General features: G+C 45.1%; 1 protein-coding gene across 1 annotated transcript; it reads right to left on the bottom strand.

The window, feature by feature from the left end:
* Positions 1-455: 455 nt before the first annotated feature.
* On the bottom strand, positions 456-15,165 carry LOC103374390 (cadherin-20-like; the record flags this gene model as incomplete). Its single annotated transcript, XM_008304473.1, has 4 exons — positions 15,080-15,165; positions 7,309-7,612; positions 879-1,173; positions 456-575 (listed from the first exon to the last, which is right to left on the bottom strand). Coding segments are annotated over exons 2-4 (634 nt in total), but the record flags the coding sequence as incomplete, so codon positions are not given.
* Between the last annotated feature and the right edge of the window lie 4,037 nt (positions 15,166-19,202).

Below are 19,202 nucleotides of genomic sequence, written 5' to 3'. Positions count from 1 at the left end.
TTTCAACAAAGAAAGTCACACTTTGAGTTTAGCATATCTTTTTTGTCGAGTGCCAGGAGTTTGGGAAACTGCGAGCTGCAACAAAAGAGCGCCGTGTTTCAGGCAAGTGTTCGGTAGTCTCATAGCAACAACGGGAGCCATGCTGAGCTTCCCACATTCAGAGCTGGTTGCTGTACACAGGGGCATAAAGTGTGGACTGCTAAAATCAGAGTGTGGAGCGAACGCAGCGTGATTCGGTGTCGGAAGCAAGGAGGGGAATTAACAGTAGCTGTCAGACGACTGTTGGTAAATCCTGAGCAAGTCAGTCGACTTTATCAGGTCATCTAACGTCATTCGTACCGATTACAGATTCATACGGTGCTCGTCAGACACTCAGAGTGGCTGGTGAGCTTGGAGTAATGGATAGAAATTGTTCCAGATTGAGCGATTTAGAAGGAGGTCGTGTGCAGACGTACCGGTCTTGGCGTCCACCGAGAAGTAAGGCTGCCCATCCAGGATGCTGTAAACCACCCGAGCGCTGTTTCCATACGTGGGATCGTCGGCATCTGTGGCGGTCAGCTGGATCACAGATGTTCCTGGGTGAACGCGGAGGCAAGAGGTTAGGAGGGGGTGACGCCGGTTACCATCATAGCAACCGCAGGCATCATTCTGGGTGGAGCTTCTCCATCTGTGGCCGGGTATTCACCGTGCACGTTTTACTTCAAAAGTGGGTTTATGAATATTGAATGAAGCAGATGGGAACGAGTCTGCAGGGCTATTATGCACTTTGCTATTGTTCACCCCGCATACAAACTCTCAGCAGCCTTCAAAACAAACAGCATGCACAGTAAACACTTTGCTCTAAGTGTCTGCTTGCCTTTCTTTCTCCTCGTTCTTACCTATTTTGGACATTTCTGGAACACTCGCCTGGTAGGGGCCGTCCAGGAACTTCGGCTCGTTGTCGTTGATGTCCTGGATCTTGACGATGAACTCGGACTCGGGCTCCAGAGGCCGGTCCGTCAGCCGGTTTCGGGCCTGTGCTCGGAGGACGTACTGGGCCTTGACCTCGCGGTCCAGCCTCTGGATGGCGTGGATGTCGCCCGTGCTGTCGTCGATGGTGAAGGTGGTGCCGGCGCCTTCCCCCGTCAGGATGTACTTAATGGAGCCGTCGCCTTTATCCATGTCTGAGTGGAGCTGTGGGGTTCGCAGAGGTGTCAGTCAGGTTTAAATCAAATTAACAGAAAACCTAAGGGGGTTTTGGAAGCAACTTATGACTACTAAAAGCATCCCAAGTGGTCAAATTTGCACTCAGACTGCTGCTGTAATTACAACAGCAATCACAAGTTTGCAATACAGAGATGTACGATGCACAAGTAAGAGGACAGTGACACGTTTTTCAGGATGTTCAATTAGGTCGCAGCTCTCAATTTTAGAACAACGCAGCCACACAGCGATCCTGAACATCCAGACGAGACAACCAAATGACTTTTCTGAGCCAAATGGTGGAAAGTCCAAGTCAGCCACATGATCTCAATCCAACTCAACATGTGTTCCATTCGCTGATGAGCGGCCTAAAGGCAAAAAAAAAAATCACCCGAGAGATGAGCGTAAGCAAAAAATAGAGGGTTTAGATCGTGTGTGGCGTTCAGTGTCTCCTGATCTGAACAGGAAATTATTTATTATCCAGGAATTTGTGAAGGTTTGTTGCTAATTGTTGGTTTTACAAGAGTGTTTTTGATACGGCGCACAGGACAAAATAAATGCACACAAACATTTCTGTCAACAGTTCAGGCGCTCAGATGCATAATGTGTTGTCAATGAGGGAAAAAGTCAATAATGTGTCGACCTCAAGGATAAATATAACAAACCAGGGCTTAGGTTCAGTGTGTAGGGTTTCGTATAGGTTGCATTTGAATGATTTATGATACTGATTCTTGAAGGGTCAGGTGGTTGGGGTCACTACAAGTCCTGCTTTTACATTGTTGTATGAGCATTAGTCATCTAGAAATACTCTATTTATAATTCAGGGGACTTGTTTTTTTCCTGCAATGAGTAATTTAACTTTTAACACCATCGTGCATTTCTCAGTATTTACTTAGATGTTTTTACTATAAGTAACACTGACAACACAGGACTTAAACAGTGTGGCATTAGTACTTTTGCTGCTCATATCTGTCCATCAGGCCAAACAAACCCTTAATAACCAATTAATTTATTCCCTTAAATGGAAGGCAGTGACATAAATTATTTGGTTTGTTATGAGAAACGATTCTTTAGCAGTTTATCAGAAAAATGCTAGCATGTTCTCAGAGAAAAGTGCAGCAATAAAGGCATTAAAGTTACTTTAATCAACTGTAATGTTACTACAGCATCCGCCTTTAGTCTCCTCAGTAAAGTTGTTTATCACAGTTAAACGTTAACGGCGAAAACACCGATTAGGATGAACTAATTGGTAGTTTCTTTTCTGGTTTCTTGAACATTTCCTTTGGCCATTTAACTGTCCAATCCTGTCCTTGTGAAGTGTTTTGTAGCTGCAGTTTTACTCAATTAAAGTGATTTGTTATGGGAAAATCAGTTTGTGCTGCTCACCTGCTAATTAAACAGCTGAGCAGGTTAACTGGCTTTGTTAACACGTCAGGAAACCAGAAGAGCAGCAGACAGTAGACGTACGGTAGGCGTTTGCAGTACTCTGTGTATAAACTAGCGCGAGTGAAGCTTGTTTAGGAACCAGTGTCCTTCAGAACTGGATGTTTGGAACTTCTTCCCGATGCACAACATTAAGTGTGAGCTCTGCAAGGTGGCGGGGTGAGCAGAGAAGCTGCAGGTTTATGGCTCAACACAAAATGAATCAACATCAGCTAACCCTGCTAGCACGATGCTATTAGCTGATGGACAGCAGCTGATGGAAAACCAGAAGCTTCCTGGGGAAATTTGCAGTCAGAAACGTCTACAGTTACTTCATTGAGACGTAATAAGACTTAATTAGGTAGTAATTATGTGGATCGCATGGTGCACCAAATAAATCGTGTGTTAGTACGCAGATTTACCCAAACCTGAGATGAGTAGACTTTATTTATGGAGCACCTTACGTAATAAGAACCAGAACTTAAACTTAAACCAGTACTAAAGAACTTTTTAAGCAAATAATAAAGACTTAACAGATCTTAGCTTAGCATACAAACGAGATGAAATAAGTGTTGCAAGCTAGCGGTTTGGGAAGAATATGTCTTTTCGCAATTTTTCCTGTCAAAATAGCAGATCTGACATCACCTCGAGCTCCAGCTGGCCTTTAGAGACTCAAGAATTGGTAAAAATATGATGAAATAAGAATGCACTGATAAGTTTAACTGTCTGGCTTCTTTCTGAAACCTACAACTTGCTGGACTTTGCGTAAAACTGGGCACAAACCCTGCACCGAGCATCCGACTTGGATAGCTACTTAATTCGACTTCAGCTACCTCTAAATTCAAACGCTTCTACGTTATTGTGTCTAAAGTGCACTAAAGTACATGTACGCTGCAGTATTGTCAGCATATTCTCTCATAATTGCCCCAGTGGCTGAATTAGCTGTAGACCTCCAGCGGCGGTGTGTTTTTGTACCTTAACACTGTAGCCGTAAGTAGACACGTAATCACAGCTTACTGCCTGTTAGTTGCCATGGACCCTGCAGCGCAATCAGAAGCCTTTTGTGGCCTGTAAGTGCAAATGCCAGCCTGTTGATGTGCAATCAGTCTTTACTTTGTACTTAGAGGGCCTCAGCGCGCGATGAGTGCTCGCCGCCGTCACACTGGCAGAGTGGAATTAAATGCCCCCATTGACGTCTGCCTTGTGTATAATCAACAGGCGTCGCGCTGGATCTGACAACACTCTCTCCGGCCCTTTCCGTCATCCAGGGGCCGCTAAGTGAAATGGCCGAGCTCGAGGTTGTCGAGCCGATAAAAGTTTCTCTCGTTGTTGTTATGCCGGCGACGGTTTCGGCAGCCTTCACAATACCTATCATCCCCGAGCAGCTTTTTTCCTATCTCCCCAGTGCCCACCTGCACTCCCTGCCGCAAAGCCCGGCTCGCCACAGAATAGATTTTTTAATCAACACCCGATTGTGGGCTTCAGCCCCGTGTCTGGCGGTGATATATCTCCGGCCGTCGCCTTTTCCTCCGCCTCCTCCAGCGCTGATCCCTCCTTTCCCTCAGAAGCCCATGAAAGGCGGGAGTTTGACACTCTGAGGCTATCAATTACCCGCTCCGTCTCAGCTCCAGCCCAAAGCCCACACCTCCGACATCCCAGCGGCTCTGAATACTAAGTTCCTTTGCCCTACCTCGCCTCTCCTCTGCTGAGGAACTAAGGATGGAGGCTACAGTACATCTCTCTCTCCTGCTTTGTCACATCCCACAATGGCTTTCCGCCTTGAGTGGCACCCTGGGTAATAGCCCGGCCTGTCGGAATCACTTACTCCATTCAGCTCGGAAAAATTAGGCCCGAAAAGAATCCATAAAGAAACTTAATGGAAACGAAGAAGAAGAGGAGGTAAGATAGAAGTGAATATGCTGCCGCGACTGTAAGGAATTTTTCACACTACATAAGCAGAAATTTTCCCTCCAGCTCTCTTCGGAGTTTGATTCGGACGCGTGGCTCTTTGGAATCTGGCATTTTCACTTGGTATTCCCGAGCGGAGGCGGCAAAGTTATTCCAGAGGTCTAATTAGGCTGGTTTGCGTTGCTCCCAAAGGGGAATTTCAGAGGATGAGCGGTTGATGCTGCAGCGCTTTAAAAAGTTGATGAGGGATATTGAGGCGGCGGCAGGTCTGGAGTTTTAGGATCAGGGCTGCATATTTTCAGGAATTTGGGAAAAAGACGGATCTCAAATTAAACTTCAGCCCGTATTCACTTTGACATGAGGTTCAGTACGTACAGTCGGGCTGCTCCGGAGCAGATTTAATGTGCTGTACCCGTCATACGCTGCAAGATATTATTAAACTTGGATAAGAATCGATGTTTTACATATTATATTAGACATCTAATGTTACATTCAGTTCCACTAAAGAATTTCTATATAATATGTAAGAACCAGGGTGAGCATAAATCTGCTACTGATGCATTCGTCTAGTCGAAAACCAGACCGATGCACTGCAACTCAACGGAAGTTACTCTGACGACTCTTACCATTACAGTTATACACACAAGAGAAACGTATTTAATGCTAACTGCTAGTTGCTGTTATGCTAATAAGGGCAGTTAGCCTAGCTTAGCATAAAGACTGGTATGCGATTCCTCACAGTTAGTAATAGAGACTTTTTTTTAAGTTAGAAACTTCAGGAATCCTTAATAAAAATCTATGGGAGAACTCTGCAACACCAAAGATGGCGGTTTCATGACACCCTCGGACGATGAAAGCCAATCATCTGCTTTGTAACAGTCATAATCAGGAAATATCTGGCCAATCTGATGAGATCACAATGTTGTGAAACTTTTAACACGTGCTGTAGAACTAGAATTTGTTGGGAAAACTGTTTCTAACCCGTATTTTAGGGCAAAGTCTTCAAACTTTTAGGTGTTTTTTCTGTTAGATTCACCTGGTGATCATATACACACAGTTAAAATTACAGTTACATCTCTTTTCTCATTTATTTAAATAGGGGTCTGGTCTTCTTAGCCCAACATACCTGCTTGTGGGTGTTACCAAGATGGCTGCCAAGTGGCAAGACTTACCATTATATCACATGTCATCTCAATTAAACATGCAACTGCTAGGCTAATGCTGCATTCACTGACTTCATGGTTTTCAGAGTGACAGGACAAGCTGCTGTTGTCTCTGAACTTATCTTGACTCCAGAAATCCTGAATACTGATGTAATTAAAATATGACTAAATAACAGTTACTGGTTACTATCTGCTACTGTTACCTGTTTTAATCATTGTAGTGCCATATTTATTGAAAACATCTGGTTTTGTTAAATGGTAATAAACTATTGGGAAAGCCACATCAAAGTATTTACCCCACTGAACCCCAAAACTCGCTAGCAGTTAGGAAGGAGGTCATCGTATCCAAAAAAAGACCCAAAATGACCAAAATGACACCATTTATCAGCCAGAAACTGTAAAAATAAACAGGAACTGAACATGTCAGGTGCAGTTTCATTGTGAAAAATTACCAAATTTACATTTTAATTCATGATATTTCATCTAAACCACTTTATTCTACAGGTGTGATTTAAAAATAGTCCAACCATTAGCACCAGATAACACTGGTTTAGCACACGTTGATTCCAGGTTTTCTCATTTTTCTTGTAAAATAATCAAAGAAAAGCATCTTTTGATTTCTTAAATAGGATTTATGCCATTCTGGCTTTGTTATGTTGTACAAAATGCACATTTCTGAGTTCTCTCTTCTTTCATCAATGGATGTGCTGCTTCTATAAAGGCAAAGGACTAAATAGAAATGTCGCTAATTAGCAATTACTGGCTATTACTAGCTAACGTTAGCTGTCAGTCTCATCTCTGTTGAGCTAAAACATGGTTTGCTTCATTTGCTGATGCTGGCTTGTGATGCATGTTTACCTGGTTAACACGCTCAATTAGTACTTTAGGAAACTCACCAGAGTGACCACAGCTGATAAAATCTAACCAGCAGCCTGCAAGTATCATCAGTCATCACTTCTATAATCACTTTCTGGTTTATTATTTACAAACCTGACACTAAAATCCCTTTTTTTTTTGGTGACATAGCGATAAGTTGAGCTTCCGTTTGCGGGGCCGTTGTGTCTCTTTGCCGATGATGACTGGAATTACAACTATTGATCAAATGTTCACATCCATTTAGCAGCCCAGTGATCAAAGTGCTCCTTTGTGAGCTCCTTTTCAGAGCACGTCGCTGCTGTTGCAGATGTGGCGTCTATTTCTGTGCAGCCGAGGCCGAGTGAAGCTTCGGTTCGAGTCAATTAACTCAATCACTGCTGTCTGGCTGCGGTTCAAAGTGGACACAAGAGCGGCTGTCTTAGTGCGGACTGAGTGCATCCAGGGATTAAATTGGGATTTTCTTTCCCCTTTTTTTTTTTTGCATTTATTGAAGCTCGCCTCTAACCACTCATGATCTTCTCTTTTGCATTCATGCGCTCAGCTCTGCAGATGACCTCCGGGTATCTGAGCTCCCCCTATAGATCTTTTAGTTTGAAAGCTGGAGTTTAAGTCTCCTTGCAACACCTACACCGGCATCGCATCAGCTACGCCAAGTGAAAAGGTCATGCAGAAACCCTGCTCCCCTACCAGGCCAGAAGCCTCGTTGTTTTTGCATTTCTTCGGGTTATGCTGCGTACATGTGTGCATGTACACTGACCTTTCCGATGTAAAGAGGTTCCAGTCCGGTGTACTCCTCCAGGACGAAGAACTGATTCCACACCCAGCCTCGCTTCACCCTCTGCAGCAGCGCCGAGCTTCCTGCATTTTCCTCCTCCGCCGGCTTACCCAGAAGGCTGTGGGGCAGAAGGGTCAAAATGCCGAAGGCCACGAGGAGCAAGGTGCCGGCAGCTGCTGGAAGGTGCAGTCGGTCTCCCATCGTCGAGCCCTGGAGTCGTATTTGAAAAGACTTCTTCCACCCTCGAGGGCAGTTATTTCTTGGTTCCCTTCTTTCTGCCAGTGACCTGGAAAAAGAAAAAGACAGATGAGTCTTACATTTACGTCCTTTTTGGACAGCGTCATCTTTTTTGTTGCGGCGCTGCTGGAGACCTGCGGATGACACATATTCACCGGCTTTTCTCCTGCCTCCAGACTCTCCGTCTACTACTGAGTTTTTGTTGAGATATAATGAGCTTTGTGCCTGTGTGAAGCTTATCACGGCTGAATGAGGGGGTTCGTGGAGGATGAACGGACGTAATAGGAGACGGGAAGGAGATGGGGAGGATAGGTACATGTCTAGATTCCACATTGAGGAGAAAAAAAGAGTGAAAAATACAGAAATTGGGAGGAAAAATTAAGTTTTGGCTAAATTTAAAAAGTCGATGTATGGGAAATGTTGTGACGTTAATTAAAATTCATGTCAAACTGGAGATTTTGTGCTCCAAAAACTAGTTTTTCACTTCCTCTGTTGCAGAAAAACAGAAGTTACGGCGCCTCTTTAACTACCAGAGAGTTTAAGGAAAAAAAAGAACTTAACACTGGATATGTAAGTGATGAGCGTAACTGTAGCATCCCAGGGGAGGCAATTAGTTTTGCTTAGCATAAACACAGCAATTTGTGGTTTTAAGTGGAGTTGGTTTATGGTCTGTCAAAAATAAGTTCGCAAGACGTGCTGTCCGACCGCAGCAACGGCAGATTGAAAAGTTAGTCGTCACGCAGAGCGGAACAATGCTTCATCGTGCGCGTAAAACTTTTTGACCTGGCTGTTGGAGGAGTTTCCTGAAGTTGTCTAACAAGCAGTTTCGAATTTAAATAAAAACAAAACTAGCTTTGCATAATGCACAGCGGCGGTGGGCGGAACATATATAACTCCTCCAACATATACAGTTAAGTCCCAAATTCTGATTTATCGTGAGTTTTTATTTGCCCGATAAGTTTTGTCTGGTTAGAAATTACATAAACAAGTAATACTAAGTTAGATATTGTGTCGGAAACGGTTAAAATTCATAAACGTTTTGTTTCGACTGTCCTGCCATTAAGCGTCACGTAGGTCTTTGTCATGGTGCTCCTTGCTAGCTAAACCCCCACAATGCTGTCTGCTTGCCGACATGAACCACCGCCCATTTGTGTCTGAGTTACAGTAAGAGGCTCCACCTGGTGGAAGACGCAGGTACTACAGCTAAACTACAACGCACTAGACTGGACTTGAAGACGTTTCATCCAAGAGGCTTCATCAGTTCTGACTGACTAGTTGGGCGTTCCAGATTCTTATATCCTTAAGGAGCCATTAACACCTGAGCTTCGGTTTCAATTGGGGGTTTGTTGCTCCGCCCCCTCGTTATGTGAGTCGTTAGTGCTCCCCCTGCCACAAAGGATGTAAGTATCTGGATCTCCCAACTAGTCAGTCAGAACTGATGAAGCCTCTTGGATGAGAGGTGGATTGTCTTCAAAGAACTCAAGCAGGTCCAGTTGTTACGATTAATCTACCAGAACAACCATGACCTGGATGACTGAGGATCTTCACAGACATGTTAGAACACATGTTCTGACTTGCATAAAGAGAATGTAGGTTTTCGCTGTCTTGTTTTGGAAGCTTGTGGAGCCACAGTACATCTTTCCCTCCTGACACTGGAGCTTCACACCAAAGTTCTTGAGTGCCTAACAAACAGCTTGAATACAAAAAACTGACATGTATTTTCTTAAAGCATGTACACTTTAATGTACTTTGAAGTGTATGTAGGGAAACGGCTGGGACTAGCACGGAGTCTGGGGTTAACACACTTGATCTGGAGTTCTTGTAATTCGTACAAAAGAAGCTGAAACAGGAAAAAAAAAAGCAGAAATTTGCTCAAAACTTTTAAACGAAAAACAGAAACTTGAAGCCACATTTTCAGGAGCCCACAGCAGCAAACAGAACCGACGAAGCAGCGCTGGCTCCTTTCTCCCTCCAGCTCAGGACAATCAGGCGTTTCACGTCGGCAACAAGAAGTGTAGCCACACTCTTTTTCCCTTTCCTTCCTCCTCTTCCTGTCATGAGGAGAGTAGAGCTCCTTCACACCTCCTGTAAAAGGCCCGGGGGTGCGATGTTCTGAGATTGTAGTGTTTCTGTTAACACCCCTGCTCAGCTTTACTCACACCATGTTCTACAAGCTCCCTTCAGCGCTGCACACCGCTCATTACAAGTGTACTGTGTATTTTTTTTTTTTCCCTCTTCCATATCGCAGCCCTTTGAAGGCCCCTATGGTATTGCCTGGATGTTGGATTTCGTGCCTCTAAATACCACCTCCTCCCGCATTGCTCTTTCTGATACGAACATCACAGGAATCTTTAAGATCGGCGAGGTCAATTCTGCGTCTTTTTTTTTTTTTTTTGCTTTTGTTTTTTGCAGGAGATGCTTTTTAAGGTATCGATTCGAGCTAATCGATACTTCTTCACATGCAGCTCATGGCACCTACGCTGCCGCTCTCCATCTGCATCTTGTTTTTATGCATTAGGAGGACGGCTGCATCTGCCCGCTGCATTAATGAGCTTCGGGAAGGTGGCGGCGGCGGCGGCGGCGGATTGAGGGAGGGGGAAGAAAACAGGCGGTCGCCGAAAAGGAAACGGAAAAGCAAAGAAGGGGGCCGTTGCAGCGGGACCGAGATGGAAAGTTTTTGGGGGGTTAGCGGAAGAAAGAGAGACTGTTTGACTCATGGCTCGACTCCATTATGCTTTGTGAGAGAGAGCGCATTGTGCCGCCGCGGACTCGCCCCGAATCGCCAAACTCAGTTAATCATTGTTGAAGAGCCACAAAAGGCAGCGAAGGGTGGGAGGCGTGGCTGCATTGTCAGCGGGAGGCCGGACCCAGAGTGTGTGTGTGTGTGTGAATGTATGCAACAAACCCCGCGAGGGGAGGCTTTGGCAGGACGGCTGACACTTGACCCCGCCGCTGAACTCTTTTTCTGCCTATTCAAGCCGCCTGCTTGGCATTATGAAGTAAAATTAGCTCCCAGCTCTCGACGCCGCCCCTCAAAGGTCACCCGGGCGTTTTGCACCGTTTTGTCGCGCCTAATGAGGTGACATGCGACGTAATTGTGCTGGCAAAACATTTCACACGTCTCTCTTTTCGCTGCTAATCTTCGCCTGTTTAAGGAAGCGGCAGCTGGAAAAGGGACGGAGGGGGCCGATCATATGAAAAAGCTTTGCCGTGCTTAAGGGCCAAGAGGTATTTTCCCACAAGACTGAAGCATTCCTTCCTGTTGAAAAGTTTTTGTGTGTGTGTTTGTGTGTGTGTGAGCAAGGGAAAAACAATTTAAAGCGTTGAAAACACAGGTATAGAAAATCTGCCCACAGTGCAAGAAAGCAAAGAGAGTGTTTGTCGAGGAATTGAGTGACAGTGGAGGAGCCGGTGATTGTCAGGGGGAGCAGCTGGCGTGAGAAAATGATGGGCCATATTGTTGTATCATCGTTCTCCGAGTCCACCTGCTGCTCCATTAACTGCGCTCCGACAACAGCCGACTATATCAAACTGTTCCTGCGAGGAGGAGGAGGAGGAGGAGGAGGAGGAGGAGGAGAGGTGAGCGTTTTCCCTTCCAGCCGAGGAGAACAAACGGGCCGGGGGGGGAAACAACTGCCAAGGTACGACTGACAGCAGCTCGAAACAGGAGAGAAGAAAAAAAAAAAAACCCTCACAAACCAGCTCCAATCCGGCGTTTTAACTGCCGGAGCTTGTTTTTATGGGATTTGTGTCGACTTTGACTGAAACGTCGGGGATCAAAAAGTTGGCTGTTTGAGACATTTCCGATTTAAAATAAGCACTTTTTTTTTTGTGCTGGTTTTGGACTGGATTTGGGCGACTTGTGCGAAGGCCAATTTGTGGTTTTCCGTGTATGTGTGCGGACGGCTGCAGACTGAAGCTGAAAACATGCTTCTATACAAAGTACCTGACAGCAGGAGGAGAGCTGCTGAGTTTATGGTGTTTGGCTGGACAGCGTGAAACAGTCGAGACTTTCCTTTTGCATGTCAGACCCTCGCAGACTTCAGCACATGATGAAAATTGCCTCGAGTCAAATCCTTGCCTTGTCCTTTCGTGAGAAAACCAAGCTACTGAACAACGTATTTTGCTTGAACAGGAACCAAAAGTTTGGAGCAAGACCTGGTTTTCAAAGTTTCCAACAAGAACAAGGTCCAATATTTAATCTAAACAAAACTCTGTTCCAATAAAGTTTGACGAGCGTCATGTAGGACTGAAACGATGATCGTAAATCAAGCAGAAGTGCCAAAAGTTAACTTGTTTTAGCTTCTCATATGCAAAGCTTTGCTGTTTTTCTTTGTCTTACACCATTTTAGACTGAACATTGTTGGGGTTTAGATTGTTGGTTTGATGAAACAAACCAATCTGAAGACATTTTAGAGGCTGTGATGCCCATTTTTCATCAATATTTTAGCATTTAGAGCAATGGTCGATAGATTATCAAGTAAATTTGAGTTAAAATGCGAGCAGAAACCTTTCTCTCTACTAAACGACTGTTCACTGAGTAAGACTGCCAACTATTATCAACTATTAGTTGATAAATGCATCAATTTTTTAAGAGAAAGTGCCAGAAACTAACTTGTTTTAGCTTCTTAATTGCACATACAGGCTGCTTTTCTTTTTCTTACCTGGTTTTAAATTGAACATCCTTGGTGCTTAAACTGTTGCTTTGATGGAACAAGTCAATTTAAAGGCATTTTAGGAGCTGCAATGTAGATTTTTTTTTCATTATTTTATGGTATAAACCAAATCATTAATACATAATTTGAGGAAATAAGTCTGTAACGCCATCAGAAATCTTCTTAAACTCCCATTTATGGAGAGAGCTCACCAACTTTTGATTCATAAATAAACAATATTCCAAGAGCAAATGACAAAAGCCAACTTGTTTGCACGTATAGGCTGCTTTTCTTTCTTACGTGGTTTTAAACTGAATATCTTTGGTGTCTGAACTGTTGGTTTGATGAATCAAGCCAATTTGAAGGCATTTTAGAAGTTGTAAAGCCCTTCTGTTTCATTACTTTATGCTATAAATTAATGCATAATTTGAGAAAATAAGTTTGTTCCACCATCAAAAACCTTCCTGTCGAGTAAGTCCACCAACTATTCATTGATAAATAAACTTTTTGACATGTTTTAGCTTCTTAGTTGCACATATAAGCTGCTGTTCTTTGTCTGATGTAGCTGTAAACTGAACATCTCTGAGGTTTGGACAGTTGGTTGATGAAACGGGTCAACTTAAGGACCGATGAATCAAGGAACCAACCCTTCCTGTCCAGTGAACTCCTGTCGGCTGAGTGCGGCCACCAGAGCTCAGTGTGTGGCACATTAGCATGACTGCGACCTGTTTAAGTGCTATGTGGAGCATTATTAAGTGTTAATTTCACAGTGGCCGTGTCTGCGCCGCGCTCACCTCGGCTCTAAAAAGAGGCCTCCCAGACTCTGCTAAAGGGTCCTTTTTAAAAACTGGGTGGACCCATGAAAACGGTCCCCACCCACCGCGGCGGGGCCAAACGTCACGGCCAATTTGTTAACCACAATTGATTTTGCACGGTGAAAGAAGAGGCTCTCGAGCAGCATCTCTGAAGTGAAGAGGAGCTGCATCGATGCACTTTTTTTTTTTAGATGCAGCAGCGGCGGCGGCTGCATGAGAAAGCGTCTTTCAATAAGCCGAGCACAATAAGCCGAGCCGCTGCCGGTTTGCGGAGTGCAGGAGGGTTTTTCTGAATCTAATTTTGCTTCCCGGGCCGGAGCGTGACAAGCCGCATTCCTCAACCAAGCGCAATTTTTTTAAATTTCTGAATGTTTATTTACTTATTTACACATAATTAAACCGAGACTCTTCTGCTGCTGCGTCTAACTTTTAATAAGCTGGTTTATTTTATTTGTGGCCTCTGGTGTGTGTTTCTTTTATTTGTTGTGTGTGGATGAAATGACCAGGTCTGGTGGTGTTTTTTTTTTTTTTTTTCAAAAGCAAAAAGGGTGTATCGCCTGCAGCAAGGACCCAGTTTCCCTCAGCTGGCTCACAGGGCGAGATGGCAACCATCAAAGGCAAAGGCAGGCTGAGGGAGGTGCACGTTCTGGCCAAACTCTCTCAAGATCACACAGTTGTTTGTTGTGCGGGGGTATGAATATGAGTTCGCAGCGTGCCATGTGCGGTTGCTACCCTCTATTCGTCCTCGTTCTCTGTAACCCCAACCCCCCTCAGGACAGAGTCGCTGGCACGGGGCAGGCTTTGAACCTGCCTCTCTAATTGTGGGGAGCTCCCCGGGCTTCGGCCTGTGCAGCTGCGAACGCCGCCGCCACCACCGCCGCCTCCCTCCCCGCGGCTCGCTTTACTGTAAGGTGTTTTTAATTACTCGTCCCCTCCCTCCACGCTCTACACCCACCACGAGTCCTCCCGTACGAAGACATTTGTCCAACATCTGTGCTGCTGCTGCTGCTGCTGCTGACTTATTTTTAGTCTCCTGATTCCTTAATCCTGGTTCTGGCCTCGTCCCCTTCCCCGATAGTTCATTCATCTCTCGCCATAAAAGGGAGCCTTGTCATTTATGGGGAAATTAAATCACACAAACTGGCATTCATCCCAGCCACTGGTGCATGGAAATGATGTCACCGTGCATAAGCGTCATCTGGAAAAGTTTGCAATCAGTGTCACAAATTAAAGCAGCGGCGTCTTTTAAAGTAGGAGGAGGAGGAGGGGGGACGACAGATCCTTTCAAATTAATATCGAAGCTGTAATCTCTTCTTGGAGTTTTTCTTTTTTTTGTCTGGGAGGAGATTTACTGCCTCTCCTGGAAACGTCGTTTAAGATGTGTCAACGACAAGAAACCCCCCCGAAAGGTGTTGTTAATATGGAGGCCCGCGCACAATGCTCATCTTTCAGAGTTTCCCTTCAGCGCCTCTGGCTGATAATGGCCAGAAAGAGTCTGGGCGAGAGCGCACACATGCCAATCTACTGCCTTATTTGTCGGCCGCAGCTTACAAGACGGGCGATAGCTTAATGGGTTTGATAGTGAGGGGAGAGGAGGAAAAAAAGTTCTCATTTTGAGAAACTAGAACCTTGGCTGAGGCTGTGGAATGAGGTCTGAATGCCAAACGGAGGTCCGTAAAAAAAAAAAAAAAAAGGCAGATAGGCATTCCTCTCCTTCAGCGTGGCTTGTTTGAAGTAGCGACAGTGCAGACGTGCCGAGAATCGCAGCCTCAGAAAGTTTTTTAATGTCCCAACCCTGCCTCCCACCACCTCCACCGGTTCTCTTGGAATATTCACCGTGACCTACTTTTGACAGCGTGTTTGTTTCTCTAAACACTGCTTATCAATTAAGAAAGAAGCAGCAGCAGCAGCAGCATCGATTGGGTATTCTTCACTTTGCAGCTGGAAGAATCCCCCCCAGCAGTCCTGTAGCTCGTATTACTGTTCAAAACGTGACCGGTGAAAGTCAAGCAAATGAAAAAAAAAAAAAAAAAAAAAGAGCCTTACCTTTCTGCTTTTTAACTTTATTCCGCCTTATGTGGGAAAAATTCTTCTTCTCTTATCTCTTTGTTCTTCTTTTTCCCTGCACGCCTGCTAAATTTCGCCCTCCTCCTTCCTTCTGCAAAAAAAAAAAAAGTTTTGAAGGCTGCTGCCTCCGGTGCATCAGTTTCCCTAAAGTCACCTTGAGTCCACGCCGTCTCTCTTTGGCTGGCCTCTTTGTAAAGTTCCCTCCGTCTACCGGCGTATAAAAATAAATATATGTCTTGTCGCGCTGCCTCTGTTCTTGTGGCTGCCTCTCATGCCTGTCTGCACGCTCTCATCCCGGAGTTGTTGCCTATCCGGGGACCCAATCAGGCTAAAGGACCAATTGTCTCTCTCTTTACAATCAGTGGGACGACCTCCTCCTCCTCCTCCTCCTCCTCCTCCCCAGGACTCCGGCGTAATCCAACAATCTACAACCTCAGGCATGTGGACGGAGAAGAGGTGGAGTAAGAAGAGGGGAGGGCAGTTTGGATTGACAGAATTACTGCGAGGAAGGGGGGTGCGAAACCGGGAAAGTGAGGGATGGAGGTGGTAGCGGCGGAGGGTAGAGCATCCCTGGGGTATTTGCAAGTGAATGAAGTGGTGGTGGGGGGGAAAAAGAACTCTAAGGAGTGTGGAGATTGCAAAGGGTGCAGGATCACTGACCAGCCAAGTAGAAAAAGGATGAAGGGGGTAGAGAAAGAGAAAGAGAGAGGAGAAGAAAAAAAAAAAATCACCTTCCCTCTCACGAAACCTGCCTTAATGCATTTTAATGAGCCGGTGTTGTACACGGCCGGATCTGTGGAGGGATTTATGGGCATAAAAGATGAAGCTTTAAACTGCATTATATTCCGCCGCTTGCCCGGTCAGAGTCGAAGCAATTAGTTTTCCAAATTGGCAAAAAGATCCAGAAAAATTAAGGGCGCGCGCCAACACACACAATGAGCGCGGCGGAAGATTAGTCATGGTCACGGAGATCTGATCCCTGTTTAGCGCCGAGCGAAGAAAATAGCAGTGTTTCATTTAAGCAATCATGGAATTAATGCAGCAAAAAGAGGGTTTTTCGGAGTCATATTTCTCCTCCTCGGGAGAAGGACGGGAAGAGAGAGGAGGTGGTGGTGGTGGTGGGGTGGAAGTGAAATCATATTGGGGGATGTACTCAACCATGTTAAAACAGAAATGAGAATATATTACAGGGAAAGTGTTGGAGGCGGCTGCTTGCGTTCATATTTTGTGTTCTTTCATTACGCAGTCTGAGCGGTTTCCATATTATGTTTACAGACAAAATAATGCGACGGAGCTCCAGACGGCAGCGAGTAAAGTTCCTCCACTGTTTGCAGCCCCGCCGGGACGACTTTGCTCTTTTTTCTTTTTTCCACTTGACAGCCCTTTGACTCTCCTTAATCTTCCTGACAGAGTAATTTGGTGTGTTGTACAGCTCTAAAAATACAGATGAAGGCTGTTGTCACCCACCGAGCCAGATGGTCAAAAGGTTGTACCTCTCCATTGGTTCAATATGTTTTTTCTTTCTCCCACTCTGTCCCTTTCAATATGTCTTCTTTCTCATTTGGCAGGTCATTCTTCTTCGCCGCCGCCCTCCCCTCCCCTTTCTCTGCCGTCTTTGTCTCTTTGAAGACCTGGCTGGTTAGCGCCCCGGCCAATCTGTTAGCAAATGCTTGACTGGACCCCCAGAAGAAGAAAAAAAAAAAAAGGCAGGGGCTCCCTCTTTGTGGCATTCAGGCCCATTGAACGGCACCTTCCATCACTGTGGCAGAGCCGGGGGGTAATAATTGGCAGAACAAATCGAACCTATAGCACCCATAGAGGGGCTTCTGTCCGCTAAAGCTGTTGTGGTGGCGGACGTCTGGGGGAAAACAAGTCCCACCGGGGTCGCCTCACAAAAGCCGCCGGATCCGCCGTAGCAATAGATTGGATACAGTTGTGTTCTGCGTGTTGCCGGACTTTGGTGTCGCGGCGATGCGTGTTTCGGGGGACACGGTGCTTTCACGGACCCTCCTCTCTGGGTATTCCCAGTGAAGCCGTGACGTGTTCTGTCACCTCGGAGCACCTTTTTACACGACTTACAACCAACTTTTGAGCTCCTTGACGAGGAAAGCAGATTACATGCTTGTTAGGTTTACATCAGGGTTCCCTTAACACGCCATTAATCAGACTGGTGGCCCGGTTTTGTTTACCCCTGAGCAGGCTGCCGTGACTTTAATATCCACATTCAAACTGAACTGATGCATAGAAAGCGTTGGAGGAAAATTACTGGTTTAGCCTTGGTTACAAAAAAAATGCAACTTCACAAAACTTTTCCACACTTTCATTTGGTGTCGTTTTGTCCAACTAACTGTGCGAAAAGATATTCAGCTCACACTGGCGGTTTCCATAAAGTGTTTTCAATGCGCGCATTCAGGTGTCGCGTTAGAAAAGATTGATGGAAATAGTTGTTGGGGGGAAAAACTTCTTTCACAACACTCGCCTTGCTTATAAACTGCAAGTATTTTCGACACTCAGACTCAATAAATACCGTAACAAGAAAGAAAACTCCGGCAAGGTCAGGTACAAGATTTAGATTTACTGTTCTCAGCAAAAAACGGAGGCGAATTCACGAACACAGGCGCTGATTCCGAGTTGAAAATCCACGTCTTGTACACCTTAATCGATGACACCTCAGTGCTAGGTGTTAATCTCTGTCTGGTATCTTTCTGTTTTGTCCGTCTACTCTCTCTGAGACATATCTGTGGCAAATTCTGATTTCCTTGAACAAAATGTGGACCTTTCGTAGCTTGTTTACAGCACTTATTAGCTTTAATTCATGTTAACATAAGCACAGTTTCACATCTCTCACATTAAACTGTATTCGCCCAACAGGTCGGCTTCTCGTGTTTAGCTGTAAATATTTATAAGACTTTGACTGTAGAGCAAATTTTGCAGTGTTTCCTTGTAGAGTAGTCACACCACAGTTAGTTCTCAGAGATGGAACGTCATGTCGTCCGCTCCTCATTTCCATAAAGTTGAAGTCTAGGTTGCTTTATGCAAATGGGAGACATCCGGTGCGAGTCGACGCCTCTGCAAACTCCCAGAGAAACCGTTATACTAACCGTCATCAATGTACCAGCCTCAGATGTTTTTAGAAACAGGCTTTTTTTTTTTTTTTGTACTGTAAGTTCCCAAACAAGCTGCCGTGTTGAAATCCATCTGAATGCGTTCTTCATCTGGTGCGAACAATATTCTATTCATACCCCACTACTAGCCATAATAACGGCTGTCAAGTTAAAGAAATCTGTCCTAGTTATTGTCTGCTTGTGTGTCAATTAAGAAGTCCTCGTCATGGCGCCGCTTTACTAGCTAGAGCCGCACAAAGCCTCCTTTAGTTGCTGTAGTACTGAATGGTAAGACCAGCTGATCTGCAACACTGGGAAAAATAGTATCAGGTATCAGGAGATGTTAAATATTAGGCGACTTGAATGAGATGAGGACGTCCCTACCTTTCACCCAACTGGATGTGTTGAGTAAGATTTGTATTTAAACGAAGCCACAGCAAAAACTCTAAACCCTTTTCTGTGTTGGGGAAGTTTTAAACATACAAAACTCGCATTTAAAGACAGTAAAGAGAGGAAAAAACTAAAACAGATTGTACAGATTCCTTTAACGGTGCTTTATGAGGAGGAAAACTGTTTTCTGCGAGTGTTGACCGGGGGAATCGGCGGAGAGGTGATCCCCCATCGTCTCAGCCTCGACGCTATCTTTGTATTTTGTTCCCGTGAGCCGCACAAAACCTCTAGGAACAGTTTCGGCAGCACAGCAACGCCGACTGAAAGCAGGTTCCCACAATTTCCGTCACTGCCACCGTTTCAAAGGTCTGGAATCGGAGAAAAGAGAGAATCCCCCGACGCGATAAACACCCTCGCCCGAGATTAAAAGTTAAGCGAGCTCTTAACAGTGCTGCGTCTCAAATCGGCGTTAAAAACAAAGACCTGTTGGGCACTCGATCAGCACTTACAGGAGTGGGAAGGTGATGCCCCCGCTGCTTATCATGCAACAGCCTTCAGATGGAATAACCCAAACAAAATCTCAGCCGCTCTCATTCGCCGTATCACTT

This window comes from Stegastes partitus, unplaced genomic scaffold (genome assembly GCF_000690725.1).
Source record: "Stegastes partitus isolate 25-593 unplaced genomic scaffold, Stegastes_partitus-1.0.2 Scaffold2235, whole genome shotgun sequence".
Taxonomy (NCBI): Eukaryota; Metazoa; Chordata; class Actinopteri; family Pomacentridae; genus Stegastes; species Stegastes partitus.
The sequence above is the reverse complement of the archived record's forward strand: the minus strand, read 5'-3'. Positions and strand labels throughout refer to the sequence as shown.